The sequence below is a fragment of the Enhydra lutris genome, unplaced genomic scaffold (genome assembly GCF_002288905.1).
Source record: "Enhydra lutris kenyoni isolate GAN:26980312 unplaced genomic scaffold, ASM228890v2 scaffoldscaffold20, whole genome shotgun sequence".
Lineage (NCBI taxonomy): Eukaryota > Metazoa > Chordata > Mammalia > Carnivora > Mustelidae > Enhydra > Enhydra lutris.
Window position 1 is genome coordinate 23,107,440 of NW_019154104.1, and position 13,563 is coordinate 23,121,002.

The 13,563-nt window shown below is 53.6% G+C and overlaps 1 protein-coding gene across 1 annotated transcript in view; it reads right to left on the reverse strand.

Moving 5' to 3' along the window:
* Window positions 1-13,563, reverse strand: part of LOC111148744 (inositol-tetrakisphosphate 1-kinase) — a 165,601-nt gene that overhangs the window by 38,236 nt on the left and 113,802 nt on the right. The window contains exon 5 of the mRNA XM_022505534.1: window positions 4,187-4,304. Within this exon, the coding sequence (XP_022361242.1) occupies window positions 4,187-4,304 (118 nt within the window). The remainder of the gene's footprint in view (window positions 1-4,186; window positions 4,305-13,563) is intronic.

Sequence of the window (13,563 nt, forward strand, 5' to 3'; positions counted from 1 at the left end):
GTCCTCCAACACAGCACAGCTTTCTCTCGTATCGCTTTGGCCAGTTCAGGAGGAAGCTAGAGCCTTGCCCTGCAGTGGCAGAGCCAGGCCCTGGTCTCGGGGCTTCCATCTCAAAATCTTGGCCTTATGCAGCAAAGCTATGCAGCAAAGCAGGTGGCAGGGAGAGAAGAGCCCTGCAGATGCGTGCTCGGCAATCATGACTTGTTGACCCAGCCTCACCTGCCCTCCCCCATGCCTGTGCCAGTCAATGTTCCATTTCTGGGAGGTTCCTGCCCTTGGTTTGAACTGGATCCAGGTTCAGTGCCATTTGTGCCTCTGGCTAAGGGGTGGGGGTGCAGCCCCGCCCACAAACAGTCACTCAATTAGAGAACCCCATGGCCCAAATGCTCTGGGGTGGGTCACTCTGCAAGCCTAGGGACCTCACACTGCTTTGAGCTGCTGTGTGGAAGGAATTTACTGCTAGGGTCACAGGCTGAGGCTAGTGCCCCCCGGCCAGCTGGAGGAGGAATGGTCTCATTCCAAGAGTCATTCACTCCTGGGTTCCCCAGGTAGCAACCCACTTCTCGGAAGGTAAGGTGACAGACAACTTGGTGTCCCTCGGAACTCGTTCTCCCCCTTCTTCCACAGTGGCAAAGCTCCCAATTTCAGCTGAGCACATGGGGGCCCAGAATAAAACCCACATTTCCCAACTCCCCTGCAGCTCCGTGTGGGACTCAGTCCTGGCCAGTGATGTGTGGACTGAGCACTGTGTCGTGGCTGTCAGAGCCTTTCCTTAAAAAGATAACTACCGCTATCTCCCCTGGATTCCTTTTCCTCTGTCCCTCCCAACCCGCAGGTCTAGACCCTGGGCATGATGGCTGGAGTTTCAGCAGCACCACGTGGACCAGCAGGCTCGCATCACAGAACAATCAGCTGGAAGAAGTCTGGGTCCTTCCTCTGGGCTGCTCCATGAGAGAGAAATGAAGCTCTATCTCACTTAAGCCACCGTTATTTCAGGTCTCTGTTGCTACGGCAACTTCAGGGCTGAGCAAATGGGCAGGTTTGAGACTGATGGGTCTGAGGCACCAAAAGAATCCCACCTCCCCTCTGGGCTCTGAACTAGAAGAGGATGGACCCTGGGAGCAAGGAATCAAGTTGGCGCCGAGATACTCAGACTGGGAGCTGGGGGCTCCGGGCAGCGGGCCTCCCCTGTCTCCACAGCTGACGCTCTGCGTGGACCCAGAGCGTGGACCCCCGCTCCAAGTGCTCCGCCGCCTACCGGGGAGGCCGCCACCCCCGCTGCAGAGCAGGGAGCTCTGGGCACCTCCCCACGGCAGCCTCCCCCGGCCTTACTGTGCAGCTGCCCTGGCTCTCTGAGGCAGGCACAGCCACCCTGGCATGAAGGACGGTGACACCCCCAGGAGGTCTCCAGCAAGCCCCTTCTTCCGGTGCTAAAGCAGTGTCACTTGGGCTGCTCTAACTGTCTGCGGAACTTACAAGGTAATTATGGCCATTTGCAGCACGCTTAACTGGGCTGCCTCCAGGAATAGCAGGAGGGGGGCGGGGGGGTGCTGGGGATATGCCTCCCGGAGAAGGTTCTCTGCACCTGCGGGGAGGAGCCCTGGCTCTGGGAGGCTGGCGGGCGAGAGCCAGCACTGCTTCCATAAAAACGGCCGTGGGGGTGGGGAGGGGGTCAGGAAAAGGCCCCAGGAAATCCCAGCTTCTGCCCACCCTCCTGGAAGAGTGCCAGCCTGGCTCCATGCACAATAAAGGAAATCCAGGGTACAGCGGTCACGGCCCACCCACAAAACAATTCCTGCTGGCCTAGGACCAAGCCTGCCTTAGGGTTCGGCCAACACGTTCCTGCCCGGCATGGAGGGGCTTCCCCACCGCATACCACCCGCCCCTGCCCTGCAGGCAGCTCCTGGGCTGAGGGCCCCTGGGGTTGAGGTTTCTTGGACCCAGCAGAGTGGAGGCTGATTCTCTCCCCACAGGGGTACGGTCACCAGCCCGACACACATGTGGCTCTGTGTGGGTCACCTTTACACCAGGATATAGGTAACGGCCACTGGAACCTGTCTCTAGGCCATGTCTGCACTGATCTAAAATGTACGCTCATGTCCTCGCTCAGCAGCTCACACGCCTTTGATGGGTGCCCACGAACGACGTCCCCAACTGCACGAGGCATCCCACGTCCCTGACACTGACCCAACGTCTGAGGCACGCACAAGCACAACCCATCACTGGTCCCCTGCCCCTGACTGTGCACAGTCCCACTCCGGGCCCAGACTCACCCTTGACGCCAGCCCTGATTCTCTACCCATGAAAACTGAGAGAGACTCCGAGATCAGCCCCTTCCAACATAAGGGGAGCTGTGCCAGCCGCTGACATTCCCAGGTGACCCCATGGGCCAGGACCCATGCTAAGTGCTCACCAGACGTCATCCCAGTTATCTCAACCGCAGACCCTGAGGACAAACCACTTATTATCAACATCTTAACAGGAAACAGGCCTAAGCTAGGTAAAAGGACTCGGCCAAGGGCACAACAGCAGCAACATCCCAGATTCAGATAGGACCTCAGTCTGTCTCCCCCCAAAACCTGTGCTCTTTGCTCTGAAAAAAATCTTCTCAGCGGTGACTTCCCTGACCCCATTGGTACACATCTCGTGGACTTGAGGACATGAGATGTGGCCGCTGACCCACGACTCCTCCCACTCACTAAGCAGCCCTTCTCATCAGGATCGGATTCATCTCCTGTCCCTTCACACACAGCTGGTGTCCAACGCACACAACTCCTGGGATTTCCTTTCCAGAACCGAAGTTTAGCCGGAACATCCCTACAGATCTTTCTTCTCGTCTGAGAGTTCTAGTCGGACCCAGGGAAGGAAGGCAAAGCAAAGGGAAGCTGACATCATCATTGACCATTCCACACCCAAGAGGAAAAGGGTGTCGGCATGCTGAAAAGGCCTGCTGCTTGGGGGCCAGGCTTTACGTCACCTGCTGAACACCAGGCACCCTCAGGAATAGGCCCTGAGACCCCCTCCAGGACGGCCCGTCCAACACCCAGCTCTTCCACAGGGCATGCTCCCTAGAGAAGCAAGGACTCGCCAACTCTCATGGCCAAGGTCCATGAGGACAGGTGCTTGCTAGATCCACAGCCATCTGGCCACGGACACGTAAGTTAAGCTTAGGGGCTGCGAGCTGACAGCCTGAGTCGGGGGAACCTGGCGGGATGCTGATTCTGCCACACGCAGGCTGTGTGATGCGGGCCCGTCTGCTAAGCTCTCAGTCTCCACTACCGTCTGCAAAATGGGGAGGGTGACCGCCCCCACTTTCAGAGCACAAGGAGAAGGCTGAGCCCTGGTCCAGCCAGCCAAACTCTTCCCACCGGTCCCACTGTCACACGAAACAAGGGCTGGCCAAGTCACCACCCAGGTCAGGGCCAGGCGAGCCACCGTCATGGTCTAGATGGCAGGAGTGGGGGCTGCCTTTCCTCAAAATTAAACGAGAACTCTCAGCAGGGAACGCAGGGCCAGGCAAAGAGAGCTACGTTACTGTTAACAGGACTCTTTCCAAAAAAAGCCCTTCTCACAAAAACAAACACCTTGGGAAGGCCGTCCAACTTCTCCGGAGCGGCCGGGCCCAGGAAGGTGGGGAGAAAGAGTCCTCAGGGACGAGAGGATGTTGCTGGCAGGAAAAGCTCCCGCAGCTAAGCGGGAGGCTTCTGAGTCGAGAACAGAGCGTACCCCGTGAGGTCCAGCCGCCACATGACACATCTCCACGGCTTTGATTAAAGGCCCTTCAATCTCTCTGTTTGTCTCCATTGCCCGGTTACACAACTCCCCTTCCTGGCCTGCTGCTCCGCTATTCTGCACACAGCCCTGCTCTCTAACCACTATGTTATCGGGACACTTCATCACCACTCTGTGGGTTCAAGACAACAAAACAAAACCATCTTGAAGTGGCTGCAGCCGCTCTTTCCCGAAGAGCACCCTGGGGCTTTTATTTCCTAATTCTGCTGGTCAGAGGAGGAGCGAGGCCCTCCCAAGAACGTGTGCCCCTGGGGAATTCAACTCCTTCCTGCCCCAAAGGGCTTAAAAATGATCAGACACCCCCCTCCTCCCACCCCCATGCAACGACCACCCTGTCACTGCGGGGGGGGAGGGGGGCCACATGCGATGTGGGCCAAGCCACGTGTGTCCCTACCTTTCATGTAGGCCTCGATCTTCCGGATGAGCTCATAGGACTTGGAGCGGTCAAGGAGGGTCCTGATGGCGGGAAGGGGGTCCAGGACAATGGTCTCAGGGTGCGCATCGATGTACTCCTGAAAGGAAAACACACCTCTTCTGGTTGGAGGCTGAAGGCCGAGTTAGAAACGAGTCTTCCACAACATTCCATCCGACATGCCCTCACGGCATCCATCCCCCTTCTCCTCCCTCCCTCCGTCCCCCAGCCCTGACTTCACAAGTTTGAGGAGGATGCCTTCATGCTCTTGGCCCCAATGGGATCACATGATGCTGGTTAGACCAATCAGCACCTTCCACCCTGGCCATAGGCTCCAGAACAGGGCATGTGACCCGAGTCGGCCCAATCAGACGCAGGCTCAGTGCTCTCGCTAGGAATGCTGGGATAAGACCATTCTCTCCCACACCGAGGGGACCAGGCAGCTGGGAGCAGTCACCCTGAAATCTGAGGGAGAGGCCTGGCAAAGCCAGAACTGAGAACGAGAGGCCAGCCTGAGAGAACAGAGCCAAGAAAAGGAGCGCAAGCAGGCTCCGGTCAACTCGTTTGGCTCCCGGATAAAGCCTCACCTGAAACTGGCTCTGCTGCCCCTGTGGATGACACTCAAGGAGAGGGGCCCAGAGCCCTGCACGGATAAGGATTCTGGGGCAGGGCCAGCGAGAGCGGAATGAATGCTGGGATTCAGGCGAGGATCAGTGTGGAAGGCAGGATGACAAACCCACCCCAGGGCGGCCCCCGACCCTCAGGTACCCCCTACAACGTGCTTCTTCTCTACCCACTAGCCTCAGGGTAGACTGCAAACACTCAAGCAAGACTGTGGCCAAACCAGCCTTTCAGGAATTTAGGGTCTCCCTGGGGAAATAACAGTTAGGCCCCTGGGAGACGAGAAACTACCGTCTCTGACAAAATTCAACAAGAGACTGGGCAAAAGGTGTCTGGGAAAGGAACACAAGGATCCCAGCCCTGCCTCTCAACACCTCTGTGACCGCAGGAGCCCAAGCCACATCCGTGGGCCATGACAGCTGGGCAGGCAGATGCAGTAAATGGGACCACCCGCCTGGCCCCAGAACACGGATTCCAAGAACAAAAATATGGAACGCTGGAGGAACAAGAGAGGGGCTAAGAGGAAAGGCTGGGTGGAAGGGAGGCCATTCACCAGCTGTTGTTATTGTGAGCTGAATTGTGTCCTCAACAGATCTGTTCGAGTCCTAAGCCCTGGTGCTTGTGAGTGTGACCTTATTTGGAAATAGTGTCTCTACAGATGGAAGCAAACTAAAATGAGGCCACAGAGGATTACGATGGACCCTAATCCATTGACTGGTGTCTTTAAGATGGGGGAAGTCTGGAAAGAGACACACAGGGAGAAGGCCATCTGAAGGCAGAGACAGTGACTGATGTCGTGCCTGCCAAGGACCACTGGCCACCGCGGGAAGGCAGGACAGCAGCATGGGACAGATTCTCTCTCAGCGCCTCCAGAAGGAACCAACCCTGCAGACACCTTGACTTCAGACTTTGAGCCTCCTTAACTGTGAGAGGAAAAAGTCCCTGTTGTTTTAAGCCACCCAGTTCGTGGTACTTTGTCAAGGCCGCCCCAGGGAATGAACACACCAGCTAAATTCATTCCCCTGCCCACCCAGTCTATAAGATCAGTCTGCGAGGTCAACAAAGGCCAAGGAGAAAGCCACAATGCTTCTTTTCAAGTCAGCCTTATCAACAAAAAAGAAAGCGCCATTTGGAATTACTCTTTTTTTCAGTGAACCTATTTTGGTTCCTAGTAATCATTTTTAAGAGCTCTCAACACAAAGCCAGAGATTTCTATCTCCTTCTCCTCTGAAATCTGCTCCCCACCTTGGGTTTCATACCAGAGTATCTGCTTATGGGCTTATTTGTATCTTTTTCTTTGAAAGTTTAAAAAAACTTCTCTGTTCCTAAAGGGTGGCCGGTACGTGCTGGTGGGGAGCCCTTCTGCCCATCTTCCCACCCATGAACTCTGTGGGGCCAGCACGCTCTCGGCGCCTCTCCCCACATACCCATGCTATAGATACAAACAGAGAAGACAAGCCACCTTCCCCCTCATCCCGAGAGAGAGAGGCAGCCATCAGCGAGTCACCCCAGTTCCTGGCCCACTTCCCTGCTTATACAGGACAAGACTGTCAGCTGATGTGGGCGAGTCCACATCTGCCACCCACCAGGGCCACGAAGACAAGCTGAGAAGTGTCCTCAAGGAAGGAGTATCCAGAGCTGCCTTCAGGCCGGGGGCCATGCCTAGACTTCCTCTCTCTAGCCTCAGCCTTGCCTAAGTGCCTGCATCTCTCCATGGCAGGCTCCCCATCAGCAAGTACCCGCTGTCAACACCGTTCCGTTGGCCCAGGTCTACACTGCCATAAGACAATGTCATTCACGAGACACCAAGGTTCCCGCATACTTATAAAATTGCATTACTCTCTTCGTGTTAAAAGGTGATCCACACGACAAAGTGCGTATCACTCACGGTGCCCAGGGCATCGTGCAGAGTACTAAAGACACACCGATGAATGAAAGCCTTCTGGGCTTCCCCTTACTGGATCTATAATCGTGGCCAACGAGTCCATGTTCCAGGTTACAACCTAAACGCACTGAACTGTCCCCACAACCCCTCCTCCTCTCCTACCCCAACATGCCAGAAAGCAACCCAGTGCAGAGGAAGGAGTGAGGGCCCAGGACTCAAGAAACCCAGGCTCCCACTGTCAATCACCTTCCAGGGTCACCCTGGGCAGGCCACTTGGCTTCTCTAGGCCTCAGTTCCCTCATCTGCAACTTAAAAGCCTACACTGGAAAAAACGGAGGACTGGGGGCGCCTGGGTGGCTCAGTGGGTTAAAGCCTCTGCCTTCGGCTCAGGTCATGACCCAAGGGTCCTGGGATCAAGCCCCACATTTGGCTCTCTGCTCGGCGGGGAGCCTGCTTCCTCCTCTCTCTCTGCCTGCCTCTCTGTCTATTTGTGATCTCTCTCTGTCAAATAAATAAATAAAATCTTAAAAAAACAAAACAAACAAACAAAAACGGGGGACTGGTGCTTATGGAGGCAGACTTCAGGGCCACACACGGCGGCTGCTGTAGAAGCCACGTGCTTCTGGCTGCCTGCCTTCAGCAACGGGGTGGTATCAGAGGTGCTCGCCTCGGTGGGCTGGCCCAGGTCTCCCCCAACAACTGAGTCCCCTGAAGTCCACACATGCTCCTTCCTCCCCCTCGAAAATCCACCCCCACCCCCCAGCCCCAAGAAGAGTATCCGAGTAGTTGTTGGATCTGGTTGCACTTTTCTGCGTTAGGGCAGCGACCTTTAAAGAGAGAACTCCGAATCATCAAGACATGAATTTAAGCCAAACTCACGAGGGAAAGAAGTTAGAAGAAACGAAGGGGGAAAATATCTGACAAGCAGGCGCCAACAAGCTTTTGACCCGGGATGAATGCATCAGTATTAACAGAAGAATTATTCCTAAACATGATCTCTTTGGGGACGAGGACAGAGAGGGCAAAGAAAGAGTTTTTCCAATCGCCCCGCTATCCACAAGTGGATTTCCTTCCAAGCCTTTTAGCTTATCTATTGTACCACAGGCCTCATGCATTTTTCACAAGACTCTTAGAATTACCAAATAAATTGCTGGAAGGGTGAGCGCCCTGTACCATTTTATCACGACTCAGAAGAAGAAAGGCCCAAACGGTCTCCATGGCAAATGGTAAACACATGTTCATTTAGAGTACCCGCCACGGAACACCTACAAAGGGAGCCTGGACATGACCAAGGGCCAGCCCGGCTCGAGGCAGACTGAAAAGGGGGGAGAGCAGACACAGCCCCCATCAGGGGGCCAGGAGGAGGGCTAGAGAGCGCAGACTGTTTGTGGAGGGGACAAAGGGGCAGAGGCTGGCCAGGTGCCCCCGGCCCCCAGGCCCAAGGGATGATGGTGCCAGGAGGGACCCAGAGCCCTCTCTGCTGGGCTGGAGGAAGTCGACGCTTCCCCACTGCGAGAGTGAGCCCAACGAGAGGATCGGGGGCGCCACAGACACCATTTCCTTTGCGGTTCCATGTACAGACAGGAAACAAGCCGGCCGATGCAAGGGTTTGCTCTTATCTGACAGAAAATGCAGGCAGAAGTCCCAAGTTCAAATCCTGCCTCTTGCACTTACCCTATGTCTGTGAAAGAAACTGCAGTTTATCTCTGAGATTGTTTCCTGGTGTGCAAAATGGGCATTTTTATTCCCAAAGACCCACCTATCTATTAGAGAGTGAGCGAGCACACACACATGTACACACACGGGAGGGACAGAGGGTGAGGGAGAGCGCAAATCTCAAACACACACACACACCCCCGCCCCACCCTGAGTGTGAAACCTGACCTGGGGCTCGATCTCCTGACCCTGAGATCATGACCTGAGCCAAACTCCAGAGTTGGGACACTTAACCGACTGAGCCACCCAGGCGCCCCTGCATTTTAAATAAAACCCATCTCAGGGAGCTACTTTGGGCAACAAGACCCAGACTGAAAAAAAGAGGATTCTCACAGTTGGACAGCACATGGGCTCTCGGCACCGCACCTGGCCCAAGGTCTCTGAGCTCACCCAGCCATGCCCCATGCAGCAGACTGTGGGGCAGGCCAGCCCTGCACCTGGGGAGAACGACAGGGCTCTTCTGGATGGGGCCAACCCTCCCGCTGACGCCCAGAGCACCACACAATCCCCTGGCCTGTGGCAGCCCAGGCTGCAGGGCGCATCCCTCTGTGGACAGGTCCTGGCAGAGCCCACAATGCCAGTGGCACCCAGCCAGCCGGTCCCTTATGGGGGCGTGGAGAGAAGTGCCCGTGCCCAGTTCCCACCCCCTCAGTTCTCAGACATAGGGGACGTTCTGGCCCACCCCACCCCCAACCGCTGCAGGCCCCTTTTTAGAAAGCGGTGATTCATTTTTTAGAGATACATACTAAAATTATTTACAGATTAGATATGATGCCTGGAATCTGCTTCAAAGTAACCAGGCACGGCGGATGGTGAGAAACGTAGGTGAGGCAGGAGAAAACGAGAGTGGTCGCATGTGGCTACTTCGTGAAGCTGGGTGGCGGGACGGGGGAGGGGGCTGCAGCCTTCTCTCGAGTATTTTTAAATTTTGTGTAACAAAAAAACTGGGGACAGAATGGAAGGGAGGGTGAAATAACCAGCCCCTCCTTTCTTCAAGCCCACACACCCCTAGTTGTGCCAGAGACCGATTCAAACACCAACACTATCTTTCCCGAAGGAGCGGGAGGCAGCCAGCCCGATGGGAAATGCAGTGAGAGATTATGGAAAAGATAATAAATAAAAATAATCATCACCATAATTTTTAAATAACAGCAGCCACCATTTACCTAGGACCGGCTGGCGACATGCGCATTGCTGGGAAAATACTCTTTTTTAAGCACGATGTCCTTTAATATAAAAATGAGGTGAGATGAGATGAGAGCTCAAACTACAGAACTCGTAGAAGAATGCACGGGTGTACCTCTTCGTGGCCTTGAATCAGACAGTAGTTTCTTAAGATACGGTACCAAAAGTAGAAAAGAAAAAGTAAACTCTATGTTCTCAACATTAGGAGCTTTTGCGCGTCAAGGACACCACTCACCTGAGACCTGGCACAGAGCCTTACCTTGTGGTGCTCATGACCCAGCCACTGAAAGGCCATCAGCCAGCACAGCCTAACCTCTAACCTCCATGGCAGGACTGGGAAACTCAGGCCCAGTGGACTGTTCCAGTAGGGTCGGGGGAGCTGGGATAGAAGCAGCAGCACCACACAGAGCCCTGGAAGCCCCTTCTCCTCTCTAGGCCTCTGGCACCTCTGTAAGGTGAAGGCCAATCCTGTGAAAAGGTTACATGCATGGGAGCCAGAGGCGGTGAGAACTGGGGTAGAATCCCGTCTTTCCCGCCTGTGACTCTGCCTCCAAAAGCCTTGGTCCTCATCTATAACATGGGGACTGGAGCAGCTCCTACCTCACAGGATGTTTTTAAAAAAAAAAAAAAAAAAAAAACAGGTTTATTGAGATAGATTTCAAATACCATGCGATTTACCCACTTACAAATTATAGTCCAAGGATTTTAATACGTCGACAGAGCTGTGCAACCATCTGCACGGTTAATTTTAAGACATTTTCATCACCTCAAAAAAAAAAAAAAATTCCGTATGTTTGAGCTCTCCGTTTCAATTCACACATTCCCCCCCAGCCCTTGGAAACCACTTTCTGTCTCTACAGACTTGCCTATTCTGGACATTTCATACGAACAGAATCAAGTGCGGTCTTTTGGGACTGGCTTCTTTCACTGAGCGTAATGTTTTCAGGGTTCATCCCTGCCGTGACACGTGTCTGAACAATGCTCCACCGTGTGGAAATACCGGATCTGTTCATGCGTTCATCAGGGGACGGGTCTCTGGCTTGTTTTCACCTTGGGGTTACTACGAGTAGCGCTACTATGAACATCTGGACACAGGTTTCTGTGTGGACTAATGTTTTCATCTCCCTTGGATTACACACCAGATATTCTTGGGGTAAGAATGCAAAAGATCACAAAACTTCTCAGCCGCTCAAGCACAGAAGTTCTAAAGGTAGCAATCACAGAAATCTACCACAGTACACAAAAGAAACCAATTTTCTGATTTTTCCAAAGCTGCAGTCATACAAAATAAACGCTAGATTTGATTCTCAAAGCAATCTCTGTAGCCTGTAGCATAAACAACTATATTTTTATTCCCATTTTATAGATGAAAAAGCTGAGTCTCTGACCGAGGCAAAGTGACCGGCTCAAGGTCACACAACCAGCTGGGGCTTTGCCAGGATTCGAAACCACCCGTTACAAGGTCAACCCCACAGCTTCTGCACTGCAACCCTGTCACCTACCCCAACAAGTTATGTGGCTAAAGTGCTTTTTAATTCCCACAAAGTCTAAGGACCCTTTTTGAACCTAAGTGCTGGATAACCTGTGCACAATTCAGTCGGGCAGGTCTAGAACAGGAAAGAGAGGACCAAAGCCTGGGGCCTGCAGGGGGCAGGGGGTGGTGGTTGAGAGGGAAGAGGCTGCGAGCTGCCCAGACCTCCTGTGGATGGAGCAGCCTCTACCGGGTCTCTGGGGAAGGCTGGCTATCTGAACGAGAGCTTCCTGAGTATTTGCACTTATAGAGCAAATCTTATGCAAGCACTGCAGCAAGAGTGAGCCCCGCCTATGTTCCAGAACTCTCCATCTCCAGTGAGGTGGGACAGGAAGCTGCATGGGGAAGGCTAAAAAAGGAGTCACATGTAGGGCTGGGCAAGCTAAGTGCCAGGTTCCCCTGCCAAGCATTCTGCACGTTAACCTGAAGGCTGGAGGGAGAGGCGGAGGTGGTTTCTAGGAGGAGAATTAGAGGACTGAAGTGAGTTCCAGAAAAACCCTGCTGGCCAGGAGCAGTGTGGGAGGACCAGGCTGGAAGCCACTGATGGAACAGGGATTTGAGAGCATTCAACTTGTTGGAGAAAGTTCATCTCCAGCCTCCTTCCTTCCAGAGTCCCTGTTCCCCACCCCCCAGGAAGAGGTCTCATGAGAGGACAGCAGGATAGCAGGTCCTCACTGAGAATGCAAAGAGAAAGAAGGGGCAGGGCAGGTCAGGAAAAGGCAGGGAAAGAGTTGGGGAGCCCAGGAGTGGCTCTAGGGAGCAGCTCTGCTCTGTTGTTTGATCTGGTCATGGATAGGTGGTGTATCTGGTTTGCAAAATTCATGAAGCTGCTCACTTATCTGTACAGCTTTCTGTGTGTATTATCTTCAATGCATTAAAAAAAAAAAAAAAAAGATAAAGAACGAACCAAAGCACCGGACTATTCAAACAGCAAGGACCTGCTCCAGTTCCCGCTCTGCTGTGTGGCCTGCCTTGCACTTACACTCTCTGGGACTCCAGCCTCCCCTGCGGGGTAGATCAAGGATAGAAAGGGGGGCACCCACCCACCACACCTCCCCGGGGCCGCGGCAGCCATCACCACCAATTGAGGCGGTACTTGGGGACCACAACAGCCTTTTGCACTAACCCCAGTGGGATGCAGAGTCCTGATCATCACTTAGTTCCAGAAGTCAGACAAGCATGGGCACCCAAGGCGTACCCCACACGCCATGCACGGAACAAATGCTCCAGGCTAATTCCTTAAGACCCCATGAGTCAGAGTTTGTGTGTTTCCGTGAGCGCTCAGTCACTAAACAGATGCTGGGGAAGACCTGACGTTCTTCCCTGTGGCTGTTAAAAATTACTCACCGGGCTTTTATGGGAAAAGAGGTAACCTTGGGCTTACTCAGCATAATCTCACTCCTTCTGACTCTTCCTGAGAGCACAACCCGAGGCCAGACCTTCCAGCTGATGGCCACAAAGGCTGGCCTTTGAACTCGCTCCTTCCACACCAAGTGGTGGATGAAAGACAGGAAGCATCCAGTTCCTAAAGTCTTACCACTGTGATGGAGGTCCTGGCAAGATGCCAGAAGGAGTTATTATTAATAATTACAGTAATAATGGTAATGATAGGAGCTAACTTTTCCGGAATGCTCACCAAGTACCAGACTGTTGTACACACTTTGAGGAATGGACACACTCATTCCTCAGAACAACCCTATGCAGTAGGTCCCATCAGCAGCCCCATTTGACAGGTAGAGAAACTAAGGTTCTGAGCCCCTCGGTACCTGGCCCAGGCTCTCCCAGGATCCAGGCCATCTGGTTCCAGAGCCCTCTAGCTGGCAAGACAAGGCATGGAGGGCCCTGGCTAAAGGAGAGGCATCTCAATTTTAGCTACAGCTAGAATTTCTCATGTGCATTCTTTTAAAATTTATGTTGAAGAAAGAAAACTAAGTCTTTCTCACAGTCAGCCAACCCAAGCCTAGGCTGCGAAGCACCCCAGAAAAAATGGCAACAGAGCTCCCAAGTTCCTTTCCCAGGAGCAGAGTCACAGATGGTCAGACCTTGAGAGACTAAGGTCACTTAGTCCAGCCGGTCTCTTCAGAAAGGAGAAAGAAGCAGAAACTAGCCAGAGGTGACATGGGGAAGGGGCAGAGATGAGACCATGACCTCATCTGCTCCTTCTACTACCCCAGGGTCCTCCCTGGCTCATTCTGTCCCAAACGTCCCAAGGAGCGACCACAGTGGGCTAGAGTCTCTGCTTCCGTTCCCAACCCTGGATCATAGACAAACTAACAACCACCAGAAGACAGCCACTCTTAGAGGAGAGTACAAAAATGACATGACCAGACGCTAGAGCCCACAACGGCCTCTGGGATGAAGATCCACATGGCACTGAGGGAAGATACGTGTAGGGTTTGAACGCACAGGATGCCTGCAGCA